At 44.3% G+C, this 23,638-nt stretch overlaps 1 protein-coding gene across 20 annotated transcripts in view; it reads left to right on the top strand.

Moving 5' to 3' along the window:
* Positions 1-23,638, top strand: part of unc80 (unc-80 homolog (C. elegans)) — a 46,496-nt gene that overhangs the window by 14,795 nt on the left and 8,063 nt on the right. For 6 of the 20 annotated variants that reach the window (XM_086119268.1, XM_086119301.1, XM_086119292.1 and 3 more), the window contains exons 16-57: positions 1,687-1,737; positions 2,151-2,299; positions 3,259-3,422; positions 3,818-3,916; positions 4,064-4,272; positions 5,071-5,177; positions 5,336-5,489; positions 6,083-6,255; positions 6,331-6,543; positions 6,675-6,810; positions 6,884-7,017; positions 7,790-7,967; positions 8,050-8,259; positions 8,502-8,599; positions 8,720-8,929; positions 8,999-9,106; positions 9,258-9,396; positions 10,020-10,201; positions 10,296-10,427; positions 11,406-11,592; positions 11,699-11,830; positions 12,633-12,776; positions 12,934-13,034; positions 13,123-13,209; positions 13,275-13,458; positions 13,984-14,078; positions 14,152-14,241; positions 14,337-14,438; positions 14,532-14,712; positions 15,212-15,477; positions 15,787-15,921; positions 16,265-16,403; positions 16,557-16,653; positions 16,733-16,903; positions 17,038-17,145; positions 17,929-18,147; positions 18,830-19,060; positions 20,862-20,985; positions 21,645-21,770; positions 22,134-22,257; positions 22,385-22,591; positions 23,438-23,622. In XM_086119268.1, the coding sequence (XP_085975394.1) occupies positions 1,687-1,737; positions 2,151-2,299; positions 3,259-3,422; positions 3,818-3,916; positions 4,064-4,272; positions 5,071-5,177; positions 5,336-5,489; positions 6,083-6,255; positions 6,331-6,543; positions 6,675-6,810; positions 6,884-7,017; positions 7,790-7,967; positions 8,050-8,259; positions 8,502-8,599; positions 8,720-8,929; positions 8,999-9,106; positions 9,258-9,396; positions 10,020-10,201; positions 10,296-10,427; positions 11,406-11,592; positions 11,699-11,830; positions 12,633-12,776; positions 12,934-13,034; positions 13,123-13,209; positions 13,275-13,458; positions 13,984-14,078; positions 14,152-14,241; positions 14,337-14,438; positions 14,532-14,712; positions 15,212-15,477; positions 15,787-15,921; positions 16,265-16,403; positions 16,557-16,653; positions 16,733-16,903; positions 17,038-17,145; positions 17,929-18,147; positions 18,830-19,060; positions 20,862-20,985; positions 21,645-21,770; positions 22,134-22,257; positions 22,385-22,591; positions 23,438-23,622 (6,281 nt within the window). The remainder of the gene's footprint in view (positions 1-1,686; positions 1,738-2,150; positions 2,300-3,258; positions 3,423-3,817; positions 3,917-4,063; positions 4,273-5,070; positions 5,178-5,335; positions 5,490-6,082; positions 6,256-6,330; positions 6,544-6,674; positions 6,811-6,883; positions 7,018-7,789; positions 7,968-8,049; positions 8,260-8,501; positions 8,600-8,719; positions 8,930-8,998; positions 9,107-9,257; positions 9,397-10,019; positions 10,202-10,295; positions 10,428-11,405; positions 11,593-11,698; positions 11,831-12,632; positions 12,777-12,933; positions 13,035-13,122; positions 13,210-13,274; positions 13,459-13,983; positions 14,079-14,151; positions 14,242-14,336; positions 14,439-14,531; positions 14,713-15,211; positions 15,478-15,786; positions 15,922-16,264; positions 16,404-16,556; positions 16,654-16,732; positions 16,904-17,037; positions 17,146-17,928; positions 18,148-18,829; positions 19,061-20,861; positions 20,986-21,644; positions 21,771-22,133; positions 22,258-22,384; positions 22,592-23,437; positions 23,623-23,638) is intronic. The other 14 variants (XM_086119278.1, XM_086119261.1, XM_086119219.1 and 11 more) reach the window with 10 other exon arrangements.

Genomic DNA, 23,638 nt, shown 5'->3' with positions numbered 1-23,638 from the left:
ACAGGTCATATAGATCAAGTGATTCTCAAAATTTGGCATGTAGGCTCTCTCGAGTGGTATGCGAAAGAATCACTGCCTCCAAAACATTTCGGTGCAATTTTTACGTGTAACACATTATAATTGAATCCTTATTTCAGTGTAGTTTTTCTAAATATATTTAAGATCAGATTTAAAGTTCAAACATTATGCATAATTGTGATTTACAAGTGGGACTAGAACAGGGATGCCAAACTCATTTCACATTGTGGGCCACATACGGCCTCGGTAGATGTCAAGTGGGCCGGACCATTAAAATGATACCATACTCTGCTATAAATAACCAAAATAATATGTCTTTCCTTTGTTTTGGTCTAAAGAAGCACAAGAACATTAGGTAAATGTTGAAATTTAATGAACATTTCTTTTACAAAACATTTCATGAAGCACCTTCGATTTCCTTAGACAAATGTGCAATTTACTTTTATCATTCACATATATGCATTGCAACTGATCCCACTGATTGTACAAAGGCACAAAACTTGAACAAGTAATTGGTATTGAAAAATATAGTAATGCACTTCAAGATTAAACGAGATTTATAAAGAAAGGAATTTTAAAACTATTTACACATGTGCATATAAAATGTAAATTTAACCCCTGCCTACACCTTACAAACTAAGGAGAGTGCTATTAAATGTGTAAAGAATAAAGTATTCACACGTCCTTGATAGCGTTGCTGTGTTGGGTCTGTCTCAGTGACAGACTGAGACTACTGTTGTCTTCTACTCTGATCAAAACAGGGTGTCCCCTAGCGGATACTCCATGAATTGCACCTTATTAAAATATTCATTCTGTATCTTTTATGCATGTTTTCACTTTTAAATGATCCTGCGGGCCTGATCGAACCTCCTTGGGGGCCGGTTCCGGCTCGCGAGCCGTATGTTTGATACCACTGGTCTAGAACAAACAAATCTTTTTGGTACTTGTTTGGTGTTGCTTCCTCTGTAAATAACACCATCAAAATGGATTTTAAAATAATTTTATTGATTGATTTATTTTACACTTACAATTGCCACACATTATGCTCTGGATTATACAGCATCCGTGAAGACACAACTGTCGTCTTTAAGACTCAAACGTGTGGTTGACAAAACTGAATTGTTTTCCCTTCCAGTGCTATCGCTGTTTCTATCTCTGTTGGTCTGCCTCCCAACGCCGCTTGTCCCTGTCTGTCGCAGTTGTCCCGCTTCTCTCCACCATCCCTCACTTCCTCCTCCTTCACCAATGTGCTGCATCCTTCCTTCAGCCCCTTCTTCCGTCCTTCCTTCCTCCCTCCTTTGCTCATCCATTTTCGTACACTTGCCAATCCAAAGCTTTGCCCATGACATCTCTGTTCAATCTGCGGCATGACCGCTGAGCATTGACCCATGCTCTACATGCCAATTCAGTTTTGCATTGACATTGTTTTTGTCTCTGCTTGATGACATCATACAAAATTGGAAACAATATATTGGCAAGTGACCGAACTGATGAGTGTTTTGATGATGAAAGCCTTGCAAGTTTTTTGTTGAAATATGTGGATGTTACTTTTACCAATGTTTTTTCTTGGGTTGACCTCTCTGAGGAGGTCCTTTCCTGACACCACGTACATGTCTGTGCTGGCCTGATGTCAATCACAACCTGTGCCCCGCCTCTTTTCTCTTGCAGAGTACGGCAGTGCAGGTGAGAGGTCCAGGAGGGCGAAAAAACGAAACATCGGTAGATACACATGATGTATAATCAATAGAACATTGATATTAAAGATGTGATAAACCCACCTGAGCAGACCCTTTCTTAGGCACAGCTTCCATTGCTGCCCCTCTCGCTCTGTCCTAAAATTACAAATCTCGCCTGCAACTCCAAATTTACCAATCTGTATTCTTTCAGCCAAGAGAATGATTAGTTCAATGCGGTTCAAAAGCAGGCCTTAGTCACTTGCATGTATTCCTTTTTTCCTTACCCAGAATCCTTTTCAGTTTGCTTCTCCCCCCATATGCTGTACAGACCTGTTTTCTTTGCCCCCTTTAACCCCAACTTGTCGTACGTGAGAAATGTTTCCTTGTCATGTTCTGCTGACTAAACCACCCCCGTGTGATCCGTGGTCTTTGCCCCCACCCTGTTTTTTTTTTCAGACAAGGCGGGATTCGGGAACAATTTCACCACTGGGGATAACAAGTCCCTGGCGCAGAACATGGAGGCGGTGGTGGTGGGTTGCATGTTCAAGTCGCTGATCACCCGCTGCGCCTCCACGACACATGAGCTTCACAGCCCTGAGAACCTGGTGGGTGCTTGTAATTGTGCGTCTACCTTGGGGGGGTTTTTTTGTTTGTTTTGGTTTTTACGCCTTGTATCAAAGCTAAATTCAACACTTGGTATATAGAAAGACACACTCAATCATGCCATTCTGTATGATCAAAATATGACAAAATTATTCACCAGGTCTGTACCATCAAAGATTTTTTTTTTCACCAAGGCTTAGGAACAGATGTAAAAAAAAAAAAAAAAAAAACTTTTAAACATACAGTGCATCAAGAAGGTATTTAGAGTGCTTTATTCCAAAAGTGATGAAATGCATTTTTCCCTCAAAACTTTAGTCTTTTCTGTCAATTTTCAAATTTATTAAGAACCGACAGAGGTACCGGGTTTAATTCCAGCTTCGGCCTGCCTGTGTGGAGTTTGCATGTTCTCCCCGTGCTTGCGTGGGTTTTCTCCGGGTCCTCTGGTTTCCTCCCACGTTCCAAAAACATTCACGGCAGGCTGATTGAACACTCCAAATTGTCCCTAGGTGTGAGTGTGAATGGTTGTTCGTTTCTGTGTGCCCTGCGATTGGCTGGCAACCGGTTCAGGGTGTCCCCCGCCTACTGCCCGAAGACAGCTGGGATAGGCTCCAGCAGCCCCCGCGACCCTAGTGAGGGTAAAGCGGTTCGGAAAATGAATGAATGAATTAAGAACCGAGATTCGCCATGTCATATGTACAGAAAAAAACACAACAATAATAAGGAATGAAATGCTGCCTTTGCTACTTTTCTTTCACTTTTACAAAAAATCTGAAATACAAAAAGAGCCATTTGAAATAGTAAAAGATGAATTACTTAAGGAAATGGGTGGGCTCGGCAATGTACATTGTAAACATTGAAAAACAATGCCAGTGTAAGTCACTTTGGCAGTACAGTACAGGCCTCCCACTGAGCCGCCTCCACTGGTGACTCTCTGATGCTTGCTTGTCACCCTCCTTCACAGGGCCTGTACTGCGACATCCGCCAGCTGGTGCAGTTCATCAAGGAGGCCCACGGAAATGTTTTTCGTCGAGTGGCTCTGAGCGCCCTCCTAGACAGTGCAGAGAAGGTCACAGCAACCAAAAAACCTGATGAGAAAGATGAGAGCAAACTGCAAGGTCCAAAAAGGTACTGCGAAAAATGCTTCATTGGGGCCAATCCCTGACATGTACTCAACAAAAAAAAGATGAATTCTCATCCACTTTTGACCGTCTCATCACTGCTTGTCTTGTTGTTTGCATTTGTTCCTCTTGCATGTGGCGAAATGGTACTTGTCCTTGACAAGACACAGACAGACTCTTTGCATTAATTTCCTTGCTTATCTGAGCACCTTCTCACCTCTTTGAGAAATGCAAAAGTCTATGATCTGTAGTCTGGGGGGACAGACCCAGCCAAGAGAGTGCAAATATTTTCCCTGGATGCTAACATCGCAGAGAGTGCAACTGCACGTATGCTAATTTGGAGCATTTTCAGATGGATGGGTGGCCTGAGTGCTGTTTGTTTGTTGGGGTGTGTGCGTGCAGGTCAGAGGCGGGTGTGTCCGGGGAGAAGGGTCAGATGTCCAGTGCTGCAGATGAGTGTCGCAGCTACATCTCCAGTAGACCCCCCCAGACACCCGATCAGTGAGTGTTGACCTCATCACATCTCCCCCATTGTGTCTATCCATGTCATGCTGGCCGCCATCACTTTGTTCTGGAACAATAGAGGAAGGGTTTTATTTATTTTTCAAGTTGAACTATACCTCTACTCCTCTCTGTGTCTGTCTCCAGTGAGGAGCAGATCCCAGGAGCTCTGCTGGGCAGGAAAGACTTTTGGAGGAAGATGTTCAAGTCGCAGAGTGCTGCCAGTGACACCAGCAGCCAGTCTGAACAGGACACCTCAGAATGCACCACCGCCCATTCTGGTACCACCACGGACCGTCGCTCCCGATCAAGATCCCGACGTATTTCACTTCGTAAGAAACTGAAACTCCCTATAGGTAGGTGCACCTACCTTGAGATTTTTATGAGAAAAGCACAAGTTAACTTAAATCAAGTCCTCATGTGTATATCTCTTAAATTTGCTGCCACCTCTGTTTCTCAGTTTAACAAAGACCAAATCATCACACACATCACATGTCTCTCCACATTCAATGTACTTCACTGCATCCTGTCACCTTATATGTTCCTTTTTTACATCTCAGCATGCCGCAGGACCACTCGCCTACCACTCACCCTCTCTGTCTTACGTATGTGGAAGTGGAACCATCTTCATGTTATCATCTTCATGTTGTCTGTTATGGTGTTGCATCACCCCTCCTGGCATGCAGGCCCAGATTGAGGTCAACTTGTGATTTGTAGTCGTACGTGGCATGTGAAGATGGAAGGATGGAGGTTGCTGCAGACATGGACTGTGGCATAAAGTAAAGCCATACCAAGCATTGCAATTTCTTTCTTTCGGGGTTAGTGTTGCCAGAAATGTTCATGCTTTGTTCCTCGGTGAGGAATCTTCACTGAACTGAGGTATCGTGAGGTCTGCTTAGATCTTGCGAATTGTGTTGATGGCTTCCGTGATGCCAGAATTCAGAAGGACTCAGCTAGTTGACTTCATTTCTCTGGCATCTTCATCTTTCCACTTGGAATTTGCTTGCATGTTGTGAATGAATGTGAATGCCGTCCACCTTATGCACCCTTGTGTGTCGCAACCACCTGTGTACTATGTGTGCTTTGTACCCATGCATTTGAGATGCTCTCACACTGTAGTATGTGCGAATATATGTTATTCACGCTGTCTCCAGGCAACTGGCTGAAGCGTTCCTCTCTCTCTGGGCTTACCGATGGTGTGGAGGATCTGTTGGATATCAGCTCAGTAGATCGACTCTCTTTCATACGGCAAAGTTCAAAGGTCAGGAGGGTTGACCCTGCCTCTATTTTATTAACTTGTATGCTTTTAAATCTCTTGAATTTGTCTTTTACTGCTGTATCCAGCAAATTTCCAAGTGTGGGATCAGTAAAGTCTTATTTTTTTCTTATGTGACGTTGTGTTTGGCCATCCATGAGCAGGTGAAGTTCACCAGCGCAGTCAAGCTGTCAGAGGGGGTTGCCGCCGGGCCCGAATACGGCAGAGATGAGGAAGAGAATTTCTTCAAGCGGCTCGGTAAATGGAGGTCTGGCAGGAGGAATCCATCCAAGCTTCACCACACAGAAGAGAAAGATGGTAGACCTCGCCCAAAAATCCCAGCAGCCCCTCGGCCACTCACTGCTCCCATAACACCCCCTCCCCCACTCCTTCATTACTCTCTGTGCTCCCTCTTTATTTGACGTCTCATCTCATATCTCCTGCAGTCTTCTCCTAGTTTCTTTTTAGAAAGGGCTGTTTTGAGGTTTCTGCTGTAAAAGTGTGTTGTGTTGCATGCATGTCCCCCTCCATCAAAAAACACCTCAACCCTCCCCCTTTTACTCTCACAGACTTTATATCTTTCAAGCATCTTTCTTCTGTGGTGTGGTCCTTACACGTTGCTTTTAGAGCCTTCTATGCTTCCGGTGCTGTTAATTTGGTGGCAGTTTCGAATGACAAATGATGACATTGTTTGTGTGATTTCACTTGTCATTTCAGTAAGTGATAGAAAGAAAAATGCTTTCGCAGCATTTCAAACCTTGATCACACAATGAATGTCGACAATTTACCGGGACAACTGCCAGTGGCTACTTTATAATTCGACATCATTTGTCAGTGGCGATCAAGCGTGTTCTGTTAAATGGGGAAAAAATTGCATTCAACTATCGAAAATCCATTTCCCATTTGTCAAGGACCCCATGGTTTCCAGGAGCGTCTTGCCGCCAGTCAGGAGGCCATAAAAAACAAAAATGTGGTAAATTTAGGTGCAATTCGACAAGGCATGAAACGCTTCCAGTTTCTGCTCAACTGCTGCGAGCCAGGCACCATACCTGACGCTTCAATCCTCGCCGCTGCTCTGGACCTGGTACTTGTCATCCGTCTCCTCATGCATCCCTTTTATTCATCTCCCTGGCTTGACCTTGTCCTCGGCTGTTCCCAGGAAGCGCCCATCGTGGCTCGGGCATCCCTCTTTCTTGAATGTGCCCGATTTGTCCATCGCTGTAACCGCGGCAATTGGCCAGAGTGGATGAAGGGCCACCATGTTAACATCACCAAGAGAGGCCTGTCCAGGGGGCGATCGCCTATAGTGGGCAATAAAAGGAATCAGAAGCTCCAGTGGAATGCGGCAAAACATTTCTGCCAGTGGGGAGATGTGAGTCGGATGATGTTTGCTTTCAAGATGGATTAAATTCAGGGTTCTCAAACATTTTGGGTGCGGACATTTTTCCAAACCCCAAAAATGCCAGTTGCCCACCGTGTGTCGTCCTGTGTTTCTCCAACTAGGCGATTGGCACGCGGCTGAGTGAACTGTGCCACTGCGACAGTGAGAGTCCTGCCAACATCCTGGGGTACATCTACGATGAAGAGACTAAACGAAGAATGAGGAAAGAGGATGAGGAAGAGGACTATTTAGATGATAGTAAGTCAGATGCTGATGCTGGTTGTTGGCATCTCGTTCTCATTTAGTCATTATTGTTTTCTTTCACCCCAAGACACCGTCAATCCAACCAAATGCGGCTGCCCGTTTGCTCTCAAGATGGCTGCTTGCCAGCTGTTACTGGAAATCACCACCTTTCTGCGAGAGACATTTCCTTGTTTGCCGCGACCACGCACAGAACCACTTGTGGTACTTTTATGGATGTGATCTTTTTTCCCACTTTCACTAAGCAGTTCAGTTCAATTAGGTTTGCTCTTTTGCATTTCTGCTTTCAAAAGTTGGTCATCACATTGACTGAGCCCAAAACGTGTCATTTCCTGAAATCTTTCTTCTTGTAATAAGCAGTCAAATGGTAGGGAAAAAGAACATTTTAGCTGCTCCTCTGTCGTCATTTTCACTTTATTATTGTGTCACTATTCTCGCTTTCGGCACGGTGGTCGACTGGTTAGCATGTTGGCCTCAGAGTGCAGAGGTGCAGGGTTCAATTCCGGCTCCCGCCTTCCTGTGTGGAGTTTGCATGTTCTACCCGTGTCTGCGTGGGTTCTCACCATCTACTGTGGTCTCCCCCCCCCCCCCCCAACATTCCAAAAACATGCGTGGCAGGTTCATGAAACACTCTAAATTGTCCCTCGTTGTGATTGTGATCCCGACTGGTTTGTTCTTCTATGTGTGCCCTGCGATTGGCTGGCAACCAGTTCAGTGTGTACCCCTCCTACTGCCCAAAGAACATGCAAACACCACACAAGGAGGCCGGAGCTGGAATTGAACCGCGGTACCTCTGCACTGTGAGGTCGACACGCTAACCACTGGACTTCTATTGCATCTAAATAGCTGTAATTACTTGGGTCCATACTTAGTTCATTCCATTGAACTCTACTGCTTGGTGGAAACCTGGCTTCAGCATGAGAGAAATGAGTGACAGATCTGATGACTTGTGAGTGTTTTCTTTCATCACCTGTAGGATTTAGAAAGCTGCCGCCTGCGTCTGGATCCTGAGCTTGGCCGACATCGCTACGAGAGGAAGATCAGCTTCGCGGGCATACTCGACGACGAAGACGGGCATGATTCGCTTAACAGTAGCAGCCACACTCTGAAGTCAGACACCATGTGTGACGACAAAAAGGCTCAGGAGGCCACAGGTGAGCCGTTGCTGGAATGGCTTCATTGCTCAAGTTTCTTTTTTAGCCTTTGCTCAATTAGCCTTTCGCGACATCTCTCCAGTGCCCATGCGAAAGATTCGTATCGGTGGCTCGCGACTGCTTCAGATCAAAGGAGCACGCAGTTTCCGTGTGAAAAAGGGGGGCTCTTTGTCTTCCATACGGAGGGCAGGCAGCCTGAAGAGCACCAAACTGTCTCGACAGGATTCAGAGTCAGAGAATGAGGAAGGGATACTTTCACAAACAAACAGCCGAGATACTGTCACAGACATCGGTAAGTCAAATGCCAAGCGTCATCAAACTGTTTTTAAATGACTGAATCATTGGGACCCTTCGGGATATGCTTTGGATTTATAGCAACGACAACCGTCACAGAAGACAGCTCACCTGTTTATTCATATCACATGTTTGTAGCGATGGATGTCAATCAATTCCCCGGTGGGATACAACATAGTATTTTCTGGCCATATATCTATAGTTACTGTATACAGTATTTCCTTTTATTGCCTCATGCAGGTAGTCCCTGCAGTACCAGTGAACCGAGCATTGAACCGGAAGGCCAAAGCTCAACTGGAGCAGAGGACAACTACCACCGCAACATGTCTTGGCTTCATGTATGTCTACAAGAATGAGTAGATATATCGTTCGCTGTGGAAGTATTTGGTCAGTGACAGAATTGGCTTTCCATATTTGTCCGCAAGCCAACACGAGTGTTCCCTCTCACTGTGTCGCAGATCATGATCCTCCTGTGCAACCAGCAGAGTTTCATCTGCACTCACATTGACTTCTGCCACCCGCGCTGCTACCAGCACCACAACCGCTCCTGTGCCCGCCTGGTCCGCGCCATCAAGCTTGTCTACGGCGAGACGGTGGACAGCCTAAGAGAGGACAGCGTCGCCGCCACCACCAGTATCATCAGTGCTCGTGCGCAGAAGAACAAGGAGGTGAATTTCATAACCCCACCATCACGACGTGATTCTTGTTTGCCTTTCTGAGAGTCTGTTTGGCCTCAGTGTTCTGACAAATCATGTCTGAGGACGCCGTCCATGAAGCGGAGGCCCACTGACAGCAACACAGAAGGAAAGAAAGACACCGGAATGTTAAAGTACATCAGAAACCAGGTGTGTCGTTTGGCTTAGTACTGTTTGCACCAGTGGAGGGTCTGACAGTAACAAAGTACAAATACTTTGTGCATGTACCTAAGTAGATCTTTCTGTGCTTAACTTGAGTAGTTACTCTGCAAAATGCATGTTGGACCTGTGTCCGTTGCAGGTGATGAGCTTGTCGCCGGCTCCCTTGTCTCTGCTCATCAAAGCTGCTCCCATCTTGACTGATGACATGTATGGAGACATTCAGCCTGCAGCCTGGGAGCTTCTGCTCAGCGTGGATGAACACATGGCAGCTGCTGCTGGTGAAAGCTTTGTACTTGCAGCTCATTCCAAAATTACAGGACAGTTGAGGCACCATCTTTTTTCTTCAAATAGAACATTTATTTACATTTTTGGTTATGTTTTCAAAAAAATAAAAACAGGTCTTGTTAAAAAATACTATAATTTTGTTCTACTCGCTGAACCAACGGTACAGTTTTTGTGAGGTATTTGTTATAGCTTATACATTGCTGTGTTTGGCACAACGCTGCGACGTATACTCAGGACATTTAAAAAACATTTAAACAACAACAACAAAAAAACATTTAAAATTGTTTTAAATAATGAATAAACCTATAAACCTAACCCTTAACAATTAAATTGTAAAAAACATTTTATTAGAAAACAAATTGAATTGTAGTATTACTCTAACTGCTTGATTTTTAAATTAATGCTAATGTTAATAGTATGTGCTCAAGAGTACATGAGAATATCAGCTGTTTTAGCTGCATGCATCAAGAACTAGCAAATTTTTTTTTTCCTCAGGATGACCATGATTGACACAAGACAGAAACTGTCCTTCCATTTTTGGAATAACGCTACAGCTAGATTTTCACCTCACTACAGTGCCATAATATTCTTCTCCGGTCCTCTTGTTTGCCCCCAGCCGCCATGTTCCTCCTGTGCGCAGTGAAGGTCCCCGATGCCGTGACTGAGATGATGATGGCTGAGTTCCAGCACCATGAGGCCTGCCAGCGCATCAACTCTATTTTCAAGTTTTACACGCTTTGGCGTTTCCGTTACCAGGTGTGGCCTCGCATGGAGGAAGGAGCCCAGCAGATCTTCAAAGTATGCATTATTGTTACAGATGTAAAAAGGCCAGTGTGTAATTCAAGCCACTTTTGAGTGTGAGGATGTGTGTCACTTCATTTACTTGTTTTAGATTCCTCCACCCAGCATAAACTTCACCCTGCCGTCTCCAATACTGGGCATGCCCTGTGTCCCCATTTTCGACCCCCCATGGGTTCCCCAGAACACCGGAAGCGTCCAAGACCCAATCAATGAGGACCAGTCTGTAAGTGCTTGCATACTGTATTTGTTTTGTTTTGTCATCAGAAGCGTGATGGGAATTCTTTCGATGCCGGATCGAATAATTCAGGTGTTAGGTGAATGTTTGCCTTGTTTGCTAATTTCAAGGTGAAAATGAAAATGTTCTAAAAGCAATCACTCTTCTACAGACTTGCCAAAATGACTACTGTGAAAAATGCTTGTTTTGTTGTCAAGTTTTACCATAAGTCACAAATTCCCCCGAAACATGGTATAAGAGTTGCAAACCATTTGGAAGTAATTTAAGGGTGTTGACATGTCAACAAAAATTCAGGATAAAGAACAGTTTCTTCACAAAAAGAAAAAAAAACACGGCAGATGATGGCCATCATTTTGTTTTCCTTTAAATTCTAAAAAAAAAAAAACACTGCACAAAATGTCACTTCGACTTTTCTCTTTTTCCTGTTAATTATTTTTGCATGATTATTTTAAGTGTTACAGATTTTGATGAAGACCTTCCTCTATCATTTTATCTGTCTTTGTTTTTAGTTTCCCGCATTAATTCAGTCAGTCCATGCCATAGTAAGTTTTCTGTCCAAATCTTTTGTGCTGATGCATCTTTTTTATCTCAAAGTCGTAAATGTCAGGAAATATAAATTTTCTAGATTTTTTTTTCTTTCAGTGGATTGGGGTCAACTGCATTTTTTTCAGAGGTTTCCAAGAGGGGGGCAGTTGCATCTTGATCAGAAACGAGCACTGTCTTTAGGAAAACAACAGCATGCATCAGACATTGTGTGTTGTGCTGTGTATGCATGGTCATGATGAGACAGACTTCGCCATGTATGTTCTCACGTATGTGTACGCGCACGTGTGCCAATGCCATGATATGCAGCAAGTTTTCTATTTCTGCCCGGGATCCCCACAGAACGCTATTGAGCCAATGGAGGGATACTGTATGCTTGTAGCAAATCCAATTCGCCCAATCCTGATCGTCACCCCCCTACAGAAATCCTTCTCCGCACGGGCAGTGTCGCGCTCTCACCAGCGAGCCGAGCACATCCTGAAGAACCTGCAGCAGGAGGAGGAGAAACGACGCCTGGGCCGTGAGGCCAGCATCATCACTGCCATCCCTGTGGCACAGGAGGCATGCTATGAACCCACGTGCAGCCCTCCGTCTGAGCAAGAGGAAGAAGGTGGGGCATGTGGTGGACACACTTGCAGCACTGCAAGATTTATGCGTTATGGGTTTTTTTCTTTCCTCACTCCTCACCTGTCCATGTTTGACTTTGATGCTGCCAGCAGAAGAAGTGGTGAACCTGGCGTCTCGGCGTCTGTCTGTTAGTCCATCCTGCGCCTCCAGTAACTCCCACAGGAATTACTCTTTCCGCCGAGGCTCTGTGTGGTCAGTTCGCTCATTAGCTAGTGCTGAAGGTACGGCACACTTTCAAAGTGCAGTTTGTTTTGGAATGCCGGTCTGAGCACATTTCTGATTTTGGCCCAATGGTCGACATACATATATGGCATATATAGTATATTAGAAAAACTCTCATTGCACACAACCAAACAAAAATGTCACAAAAAATATGTAGTCTCAGTTTTCCCACAGGTTTACATAGTGTAAAATCAAGGCCTTTTGAATGCAAAGCTTTAATTTTGTTTTATGAATGGCAACAGGTGATTACTTATTTAATTTTACTTACTGTCATCAAATGGTAGAGTATTTAATTGTTCGACCTGACAAAGATAAATAATGAACAGTGCGTATTGTAGTAAATACATAATTCAATTCAGCAAGAATAGTCAAATTGGATCATTTCCGCAGTGGACTCGTGGTTAGCGCCTCCACCTCACACTTCTGAGGTTTGGGTTACAGTGTGAAGTAGGAATATTCTCCCGCTCCTTGCATGGGTTTTCTCCACATACTCCAGCTCCCTCCCGCATACTAAAAACATTTATATTAGATTCACTGAAGACTCCAGAGTAGAGATGTCAAACTCTTCGGTCAAAAATTCTAAACATGTCCGTGTGATTAGTTTGATTGAGTAAAATCATCAGCACAAGCGGACTGTAACAGCAAAATGTGAATAGCAAAAAATGCAGTACACGGATGTCATCCCGCCCTCAATGCCTCTTGCCGATATGAAATGGTTTACTGCACATGATATGCTGTCATGCTTGAATCCAAACTGAGACAGTCTAAAATCAGTCTACTTTGTCTACTGTACATTCCCAGATGAAGAGAACACGACAGAACACACGCCCACACACCACATGTTGCAGCCGCCACAAGCAGTCTTCCCAGCATGCATCTGTGCTGCCGTGCTCCCCATCGTGCACCTCATGGAGGACGGCGAAGTTCGAGAGGACGGTGTCGCTGGTGAGCCATCTTCTTTGTAATAAACAAAAAAGATTTCTCTTTTAACAATGCGGAAAACACATTGGGAGAAAAACTGCTAAGATGCAATTCCGTGCGTGCCGAACAGAAAGTATGCAAGTGTATCCATATATCCATGGATCTCTCTTTGTATCCTCAGTGAGTGCAGTGGCCCAGCAAATCTTGTGGAACTGCCTGATTGAGGATCCTGCCCTTGTCCTGCGCCATTTCCTCGAGAAGCTCACTGTGAGCAACCGGCAGGTATGGCAGCAGGCTCACAGTCAAAAATTTGACAAAAGTCAAAAAGTGTGACAGCTGTCGCGGATGACCGCACTTTGCCTTTCGCCAGGATGATTTGATGTACATGTTGAGGAAGCTACTACTTAATATTGGAGACCTTCCGGCGCAGACTTCCCACATCCTTTTCAACTACCTGGTGAGTGTGTGAACACGATTAGCATTGATCTTGGACTTTTCTCCAGCTGAGTCCTTTCCTCCCAGGTGGGCCTGATCATGTATTTTGTGCGGACCCCATGCGAGTGGGGGATGGATGCTATCTCAGCGACGCTCACCTTCTTGTGGGAGGTGGTGGGCTATGTAGAAGGCCTGTTCTTCAAAGACCTGAAGCAGACCATGAAGAAAGAGCAGTGTGAGGTCAAGTTGTTGGTCACGGCGTCCATGCCAGGTGAGATGGCGGGAAAGGCCGCGGTGCCATTAAAGGCATCATCTAGGCCTGCTTTGAGCACAAAGTTTGTACCGCTCGTGGTGATCACCCCCGCTCCCCAGTTGTACTTGAAGAATCACTGAAATTAAGCAGTTCAGTAGTATTCAGCTTTTAAATACAATGCAATTGCATTCAACCTTGTAGCCCAAAACATTATTTGAGTCCACTTTTACTTATAGTAATAAATATATTTTCATGAAATCGTTGTTTATATAGAGTTTTTTTGCTCTCTGCAATGTTAATGTGGAAAGGGTGCATCATGTTACATTGGCCTTCAATGATATCACGGTAAATATGTTTTTTTTTTGGGATAAAGCCTCTCTATTTCTGATGCACGTTTAGGGGTACTTACTCTTCTGTATTTTAATGTTGGACAAGATGATGGTGCTTTGAGATTTGCTATAGTTATTTTGGGGGGGAGAACCACCAATCTTAGAGCGTGGATCTGGCTTTGAGAGGGATGACCTCTTCATCTTTTTGGTGCAGGAACCAAGACCCTGGTGGTGCATGGACAGAACGAGTGTGACATCCCAACACAGCTGCCAGTCCATGAAGACACACAGTTTGAAGCTTTGCTGAAGGTACCAACTCGAACCCGAGCTGCCAGATAATCCGCACTTTCTGAAAGACATTCATCCTCCTCTTTCCTACAAGGAATGTTTGGAGTTTTTCAACATTCCAGAGGCCAGATCGTCTCATTACTTCCTAATGGACAAACGGTGGAACCTCATCCATTATTCCAAGGTACCAGAGGAACACCATGGCAACTGTTTGGAAGCTCATAATTTTGAATTGTAATCAATTTCATTTTGCTAATATATAAACATGACCTCTTCCAGACATATGTGAGAGACATTTACCCCTTTAGGAGGTCAGTCTCTCCGCAGCTCAACCTAGTCCACATGCTGCCTGAGAAAGGACAGGAGCTAATCCAGAAACAGGTCCAGTGAGCCTTCCGGGAATTGACATCATTGTGAAGAGTGTTCCCTCTGGTTTCCTCTTCTTCTTTACGTTCTCCATTGACTTTGTTTCAGGTGTTTTCCCGCAAACTGGAGGAGGTCGGCCGTGTGCTCTTCCTCATCTCCCTCACTCAGCACATGCCCGCTGTGCACAAGCAGTCCCATGTCTCACTGCTCCAGGAAGACCTGCTCCGCCTGCCATCCTTCCCGAGGACCGCCATTGATGCTGAGTTCTCTCTGTTTAATGAGCCACAGGGTACGTCTAATTGCTGCCGTGACATTATTTTAATTCCCTAAAGCAGTGGTACTCACACATTTTCAAACAACCGACAAAAAAAACCCCTCTCCAAGAGGAACATGAAAATATAGGACTGACCAAGATGTAATAATATTGTATTGGGGCCACTGTAACATGCAGCTTGAACATCACACTGCACTTGCAAATGGTTTGGACTTAAAAGGTGTCCGGGATTCTGAGCAGAGCAAAAACAAAGCAAAGACTCTCCATAACTTCCGCTATTAATCCAGGCTAATATAGTTCCTCCCCAAACTACAAAGATCTTCGTGTACATAAATGAAACACATCAACATACCTTGTTGAAACCAACTACTACTTTCCTATTCAGCCAGGGTTTTGGTGCCTTCTTGTGGCATCTTAGAGAAAGAACATAAAAACTGAAAGTAGTTGAGTCTTTTTTTTCCCCCTTGTCCACGGATAGGAGGGTGTTTCTAACATCTGCCAATTTGTCCACCAGGTAAAGAGCTATTCGGATTGGACACCCTTCACAAGGTGCTGTGGATCAAGCTCCTTGAAGAGATGTTTCTGGGAATGCCAAGCGAGTATCCATGGGGAGATGAGATGATGCTGTTCCTCAGCGTTTTTAATGGGGCATTGCTACTGCACCCAGAAGACAGCGCCCTCCTCAGGCAGCACACGGCAACCGCCATCAACACCGCGGTGCACTTCAATCACCTGTTCTCGCTCAGCGGCTATCAGTGGATCCTGCCAACCATGCTACAGGTATGTGAGTGTAATGAGTGATTGCCCCTGGAAACTGAAATCTAAGAACAATACTGCACAGAATAGAAATGTCTGGCAATCTGGTAATACGAAAATATACTTTTAAAAGTCATAGATAGACACACAAAAGCGAAAAATTGCATTCTTGCCTAGGACCAAGAGCTGTTTTGTTTTTGAATCTAACTTTTTCTTTGATTCCATTTCGATACCGTGTAATCTCGACATTGAAAGTGAGGGCTTGCCCTTCATGATCTTTTCAAAATTGCAATAAAACCTTGAAATGAATTGAAATTTCTCTTCATTGGGCAGGTTTATGCAGACTATGAGGGCAACCCTTTATTGAGGCAGGGAATCGAGTTCTGCTGCCGCCAATTCTACATCCTCCACCGCAAGCCTTTCATCCTCCAGTTGTTTGCCAGTGTGGCTCCACTGCTTGAATTCACAGTAAGAGCACTGGCTGCAGGTTTCCAACTGAAAATGTTTCAGCACACTTGTAAATGCAGTAATCTCTCGCTATAGCCCGGTTGGTTCATTTTTCACTGATTATTTTGGGGGGGTGCTTTTTTTTTTAATTAAAGCAATACATTGTGTTCTGCACCCTGATTGGCTAAGGGACTGTCAACTAATGTGCCTCATCGCTGTACAGCTCGCCAAATTTTCTCCATAAGAAAACCCACAATGTCGACAAAACGTTCTGTACAGTATTTCTAAAAACTGTCAGTTGTTTGTAAGAAATAAACGAGGGATTACTGTACTGCATATCTTATGAATACTTTCCTGACTCCAGACGAGCACCAGTAGTGGCCTTTCCAAGGGAGTGTCAGCTCAATGTCTGTTCGACCTTTTGGTGTCTCTGGAAGGCGAGACTCAGGATGCCCTGGATGCATTAGAGTTGGTCAAGGCTGAGAAACCGTTGCGCTCTCTGGGTAAACTCTGACACTATTGGATGGATGGGTGGATGGATAGATAAGGATGCTAGTTCTAAAACTTTATGTTGATGATATTATGATTTGAACAGGGTGCAAATTGATGGGTATGACTATTGCCAGTATTGTAAACTAGTGTATATTTTGTCGCAGATTTCTGCTATGGCAATGAGGACTTGGCCTTTTCTATTAGCGAAGCCATCAAGCTGTGCGTCACCGTGGTAGCCTATGCGCCTGAATCCTTCAGAAGGTAAATAATTGTGCCCTGTTGAACATCACGCTTGTTTATATCAGTTGTTCTCTGACTGACATGTGTAACCTTTGGTCAGTCTCCAAATGTTAATGGTACTGGAGGCCCTGGTTCCGTGTTACCTCCAGAAGCTAAAGAGCAACACAATGACCATGGAGTCTGCATCGGCTGCCAGGGATGAGATCGCAGCTATTGCCGCTCTGGCCACATCCCTGCAGGCGCTGCTCTACAGCTCAGAGGCCCTTACAAGGTGTCACCCTAATGTCTTGACTCAACTTGACTGTTGTGATTTTTGCCACAGTCACTTAGAACTCGCTTGAAACCTTAACGTTTAAAAGTTTAGAGTTATGACTTGTATGACTTCTTCCCATCTCTGCTTAACAGTACATGCGTTCACAGGCCCATGACTGCACCTCAGGTGTCCCGCTGTGATCAAGGCCATAAAGGAGGGACCACTGCCAACCATACCATGCCAGGAGGAGTCAACACGAGGTAAGATGCTGCTGATGAGTGGTAGCTTGACTTTTAGTGAGCCAATCTACGAGTTTTTCGAGATATACTGTAAGGCGACGCTCAATCGATTGTTTTGCTTTGTGTTGCGCTAGATGGTGGCAACGAGCTTGACAACATTTGGCTACCATCAATGATAAAAAGTAAAGATAACGGTTGGGTTTTGGGCTCCCATTATTTTTTGAACCTGTTTTCTTTTTACTATCGATGGGTCCGAAGAGAGTGACTTCTGAAATCAAGAAGGAGAGGATAAATCCAATGGAAGCACTAACGTTGAATTTAATTCAAGTGTAAAATTATAGAAAACATGAGCGAGTTGTCCGTGTTGTCAACTTGGCAAAGCAGTATGAGAGTAGTACTGTCTGTGATATTGTACGCTCGTGTTGCAGAAGGAATCGATAAAGGCTGTAATGCCAGCCAAAGGCCAGAAGTAAAAAGTTTGTGAAAAGAAATATCAATTAAGGAAAAACGGTTTGTTTCTTTATTCATTCATTCATTTTCCGAACCGCTTTATCGTCACGGGGGGGTGCCGGAGCTTATCCCAGCTGTCTTCGGGCATTGTTTCTTTATGTTCTATTTTATTTTTGTTATTACTGAATGTCATTATAAAGTGCAATGAAATACAGTGTTCTTTTCCATTATAAAAAACACTTGAGTAACCAAAAGTATTTTTTGTTTATGTTTTGTTTTTTGTGGTGCCGTAACTAGTTAATGTCACTGTAACTTTTAACGAGGTCTTAATGTGCTTTGACATGTGTCGCTCAGGGACAATCTCCACCTTCTGGAAGAGGGCCAGGGCATGCCACGGGAGGAGCTGGACGAGCGCATCGCAAGGGAGGAGTTCCGCCGACCTCGAGAGTCCCTGCTAAACATCTGCACAGAATTCTACAAGCACTGCGGGCCACGTCTGAAGATCCTACAGAATGTTGCTGGCGAGCCACGGGTGACGGCGCTGGAGCTGCTTGATATCAAGTCCCATATGAGGTGACGAGGACCCCCACACTATCTAACTTGAACTAATTTACATTATTAGGAGAAACTGACATCAGAATTTAGTCCAACCGAAAGAGTGTGTTTGTGTGCTGTGTGTGATTGGTGCTCTCTGCTTCTGGAGCTGTAACCGTACACCTTCACGTTTATCTGCTTTTGGCTGGCAGTGGGGGGGTTCTTTGGGTTGAAGTCGAGTGAAAGGGGAGAGATAAAGTGACCCGTTAGACGAGCAGGTTGTAAGAAGAGGTTTTTTTGTGCCTTTTCCAGTGTGCGTCCAGAGAGCTGAGTGGCATTGCTATTTTAATGTGTATTGTTCATATGTGTGTGTGTGTGTGTGTGTGTGTGCGCGCGTGTGTGTGTGTGTGTGTGTGTGTGTGTGTGTGTGTGTGTGTGTGTGTGTGTGTATGTGTGTGTGTGTGTGTGTTTTAAGTCCTCCTTCTGTTTCCAATGTATGGCCACTAACATTAGCATTAGCATCACCCAAGTTTTAGTCCCTGGGAAGGAATTTGTCTTTGACACCGTTTCTTGCCCATGTGGGGTTCAGTTGGTTTTCTTTATGTACTGTATGAGGAGTATGGTCATTTACCTCTTCAATGTGTGAGTGCCCCAAGGTAATTTCCGTTGTGAATTGGCACTATATAACCCAAACTTGTGTGCTTGTTTGCTTCCTTCCCAGGCTGGCTGAGATCGCACACGCCCTACTGAAACTAGCCCCATACGACACCCTGACCATGGAGAGCCGTGGCCTGCGCCGCTACATCATGGAGATGCTGCCCATCACCGACTGGTCTTCTGAAGCCGTGCGTCCCGCTCTCATTCTTATCCTGAAGAGGCTCGACCGCATGTTCAACAAGATCCACAAAATGCCCACGCTCAGGTGCGCTCGCCCACAGGCATTATGCACCAGGTCTGTTCAATCCCACTTTAACTTTTTCTGTCTCCACGTGAGTGTATCGTGCTGTGCCAGTGCCGTGGTGTGTACAGTAAATATGCGGCTTCTTGGCACTGCCCTGTCGCACTGCCTCCGTATGTGTTGCTGTGTTGTGTTTTTGTGCAGCCACATGTGGGTAGCCAGCAGGGTCAAGTCTTCTGCCATGAAACGAATTCGATTTTATTGCATTTTAGCCCAAAAAAAGGCAAGCGTGTAGACCGGAGTACCATTTATGATGTGCAAAGGTACACTACATGGACTAAATTGGGGGTGGCTAACTTGGCACACATCAGGAGCTCTCCAAAAGCCTGCCCATGTCCTCGCAAAAGCTACACAAAAGCTTTTTTAATATTTTGGTCACCTGATTTACTACCATGACGAGTTCCACCATTTACAATTGCTTTCAGTAATATGCATTGCTGATTGGTTTGTACGCTACGTCCCATCATAGCTTGACATGGCTAATTATTATTTTCTTTCCTCTATTCAACAGTTTTCTCGCCGTTATTTTCAGGTTCAGATTAACTTCAAATGCAGTCACTCAAAGTAACCTTGGCAACACAGCCGTGTTTTTGCTTTCACTAAGTGAAATCTTCAGTTACGCTGGTAGTTTACATTTGAAGCATTAAAATGTGATGGGGATCTGCATTTCCCACAGTAGTGCCAGCGGGCGGTTAGCAAACTGGCTAACCGACAAAAAATGACTGTGCTTGTTGTGTGAGCTGTCTACTAATATGCCTGAAAGCTCAGTCCGCCTATCCATCCATCCATTACTTTCAGAAAAAGTATCATCCAAGTAGCCTCGGCCTTTATGCATGATAATTTGTGCAGAATCAATTAAAGCAATTGAGTATAATGATTTAAATAACAAACATTCAAACAAATTCATCTAAAAAAGTTGGGATTTATACCTGTATGTAATCCCAACAAAAGCACTTCTGGTGTCTTGGTCCAGTACAGTGGTACTTAACCTTTTTAGAGGTACCGAACCCAAGTAATTAATCTGCACATTCACCGAACCCTTCATGAGTGAAAAAAAATATATATTTTTTTTAACAAAAACAAAATATTTAAAAAAACACTTTTTTTTAAAAAACAGAAAAAAATAAACAAAATTTCAAGAGATAAGTATACTCTTTTTTTTTTTTTAATTGCACGACGTACTATCACACCAGTCACACGTTGACCACGAAGCGAACTAAATTTCCCACAGCACTGATTGGGCAAGCAATGTCATGTGATCATCTGCAGCCAGTGATGGCCAAGCGGGCGTGTCATAACTAATGTTGAGTCGCGTGTGTCTTACCCTCCATGGCAGAGGCTCTGTCGAACCCCTGAGACCGACTCACCGAACCCGCAGGGTTCGATCGAACCCAGGTTAAGAACCACTGGTCCAGTAGTTCAAATCTGTGACATAACATCCTTGGCAGCTGCACAAGCACACAGATAAAAGTGCAGTTCCATGACTGAGACTAGACTCAGATGTTGTGTGCATCACATCAGGGCCCGTTGCTGCACTGTTTGCTACACTTGTGAGCTTTTCAGTCTTGGCCGCCAATGTGAGTTGGACTGATTATGGAAGGGGATTATGGAAAACAACATCTTTCAGCATCCGCGTGGCGTGACTGTGTGTGTGTGTGTGTGTGTGTGTGTGTGTGTGTGTGTGTGTGTGTGTGTGTGTGTGTGTGTGTGTGTGTGTGTGTGTGTGTGCGTGTGCGCGTGCGTGCGTGCGTGTGCGTGCGTGGCAACCTATGCTGCTTGCTTCTGTGGTTTCTAGGAGACAGGTCGAGTGGGAAGCAGCCAGCAACCTGATTGAAGGCATCTGTCTGACTCTCCAGCGGCAGCCAATCATCTCTTTCCTCCCTCACCTTCGTTCGCTCATCAACGTCTGCGTCAATCTGGTATGGAAATCACAAGGAGGCTCTTGTCCCCGTCGTCGTTTGCTTCTAAGAAATGGAGTCAATAGGGCATTAGATCTGGCTCGCAGGGTGACTTTGAAAGGGACAAGTTATTGTCTCAACCATTTCTAAATGTCTTTCTATAGGCTGACACCACGTACTTACAGTATCTGTACTTTTTATGTTTAACTTTTACTACATTTACACGGCAGTTGATCACTTGTTTTTTTAGGTTTTGTGGGAATTTTTTTTGACATTGCAAGACTATAATTTTCACTTCTAAATACCTGTGACTTCCACTTTTGTTCCTTAATATACAATCACTGATCAGCAAGGGAGTGGGGAAAAGATGGCAACATATTGTTATTTATATTACCGGGAATTGTGTTATGATTTGACGGGTCTTCACCCTGTTTTTCGGAGCGTATCTTGAGCAAGAATATGCGTACCTAATAAAACCCAGATTTGAGCGTGTGTCGTTTGCAAGAAACCGCGTGATCCATGACAAACAGCTTCTTGTCCACTTCTTGCACCATGGAGCAAATGAAGCTTTGAACCATGTGCAAACTAATTGGTAGGAAAGCTTCAGTGTTTCATGAAGCTTCATTTCGTCATCGTAAACTACAATGACTGTCTCTGATCTGTTCTTGTTTTGCGTTCAGGTGATGGGGGTGGTGGGCCCATCCAGCGTTGCAGACGGCTTACCTCTGCTCCACCTCAGCCCTTACCTCTCCCCACCGCTCCCTTTCAGTACAGCTGTGGTGCGGTTGGTCGCCTTACAAATCCAGGTTGGGTTCTTCAGACCACACAGGAAATTGATTTATTGTCAAAGAGTCGGGAGAACTAGCGACAGACTGGTCTTATAAGCACCCAAAAGACTTTCGGAGACTTTGTCGTCTGTGGGTTCAAATCTAGCTGGTGGTCTTTTTCCTTTCAACACACCAGATTTGAAGTCATTGAGTTGATGTGTTGTTGTTTTTCAATCGCGACTGTGAACTGAAAGTCTTCATTGCAACATACAATTCAAATTAAAAGCCTCACTCTTCTCAATTGTTGATGTTTGGAGGAGTGTATAGTTCTGATTCATGTGGCTTCAAACTAGAGATGTCAGGATTTTTCTTGTGTTTGTTAAAATATTTTATTTCGAACAGGCTTTGAAGGAAGACTTCCCCCTCAGCCACGTGATCTCCCCTTTCACCAATCAGGAGAGGCGAGAAGGGATGCTACTGAACTTGCTAATCCCCTTTGTGCTCACTGTTGGGTCTGGAAGCAAAGGTATAACCTTACACATATTTCATTAGGTTTTTTTTTTTTTTTTTTTTTTTTTAGTCTCTTAATTTCTGAAAAGAACAAAAAAAAATACTGAGTCTTTACTTGCAGTGTATAAATGTGTTCCTCATAGACAGCCCCCACCTTGAGCAGCCGGAAATATTCCTGCTGCTGCAGACGGTCATCAACATTCTGTTGCCGCCACGCATCATCTCCACGTCCCGCACCAAGAACTTCGTGCTGGACGCTTCGCCGGCTCACTGCTCCACCCCCGGTGACACGGGGAAGGACCTGCGCAGAGAGGGTTTGGCCGAGTCCACCAGCCAAGCGGCGTATCTGGGTACTATCTGATACTGTAGTCCAGGGGGTTCTTAAGATTTTCCAAAGGGGATCTTTTTATAGGGACCTCCAATAATCCTAATGGCAATTAAAAATAACTCGCCTAAGAAGTCATCGGAATTAAAAAAGAAAAAGTTACATGTTTTCAAGGGGGAAAAAAGTCAGAAAGTTATGATGACAAATATTCATATATTCAAGAGAAAAAGTCTTTCCAAAAATGTGTTGTGATGGTATTAAAAATTTTGTTTACGGAGGGGGGAAAGTCATCTGTTAACTTGTGAATTTCCAGAGTATACCTTTATTCTCATAATGTTATGCCTTTAATTTTGGAAAAGACCTTCCTTTTGGACTTTATCCCTTTTTATTCTCAAAAAGAAAAACTGTGTTCGTGCCGTTGTATCACATTTATGTGACAATATGTTACTGTAATACCCGAACTTTTGATTGGCCCAAAGCTAAGGAGTCATTACTTTTATTATGTGTCATTGGTGCGCCAGTCCCCCATTCATTAGCCTCTTAGCATGGTCACTTTAGTTTATTTCAACTTTTTTGGAAAGCAAGAATTAAAAAAAACAACAAATTCAAGCTGTCGTGAATCAAACTTTCTAGATTGGCATCACCTGGATGTTCTGAGCATCTCCAAAGCACAAAGACATTGCTATTTTGCATTGCTGTTGTGACAATAAGTTAAAAATGACTTGGGCACTTGTGCTATTATGCTAACGATTTGTAAGTATCCACATTAAATGATGCAACATCATTTATTTACACATTTGAGAACCTCTGGTGTAATGTGTCATTTGCTCCTCCTTCCTGTCATTGTCACTCCGCTTTCTTTCATCCACAGCTCTGAAAGTGGTGTTGGTGTGCTTTGAGCGCTCCCTGGGGAACCAGTGGTATCGCCTGAGTCTGCAGGTGAAAGAAATGGCTCTCAGGAAGGTGGGTGGTCTTGCCTTCTGGGACTTCATTGACTTCATTGTGCGAGCCCGCATCCCCATCTTTGTCCTATTGAGGCCCTTCATACAGTGCAAGGTGAGGCACCAGTGCC

This window comes from Hippocampus guttulatus, chromosome 1, assembly GCF_054856545.1.
Source record: "Hippocampus guttulatus isolate MCC_2025c chromosome 1, RoL_Hgut_1.0, whole genome shotgun sequence".
Classification (NCBI taxonomy): Eukaryota; Metazoa; Chordata; class Actinopteri; order Syngnathiformes; family Syngnathidae; genus Hippocampus; species Hippocampus guttulatus.
The sequence above is the reverse complement of the archived record's forward strand: the minus strand, read 5'-3'. Positions and strand labels throughout refer to the sequence as shown.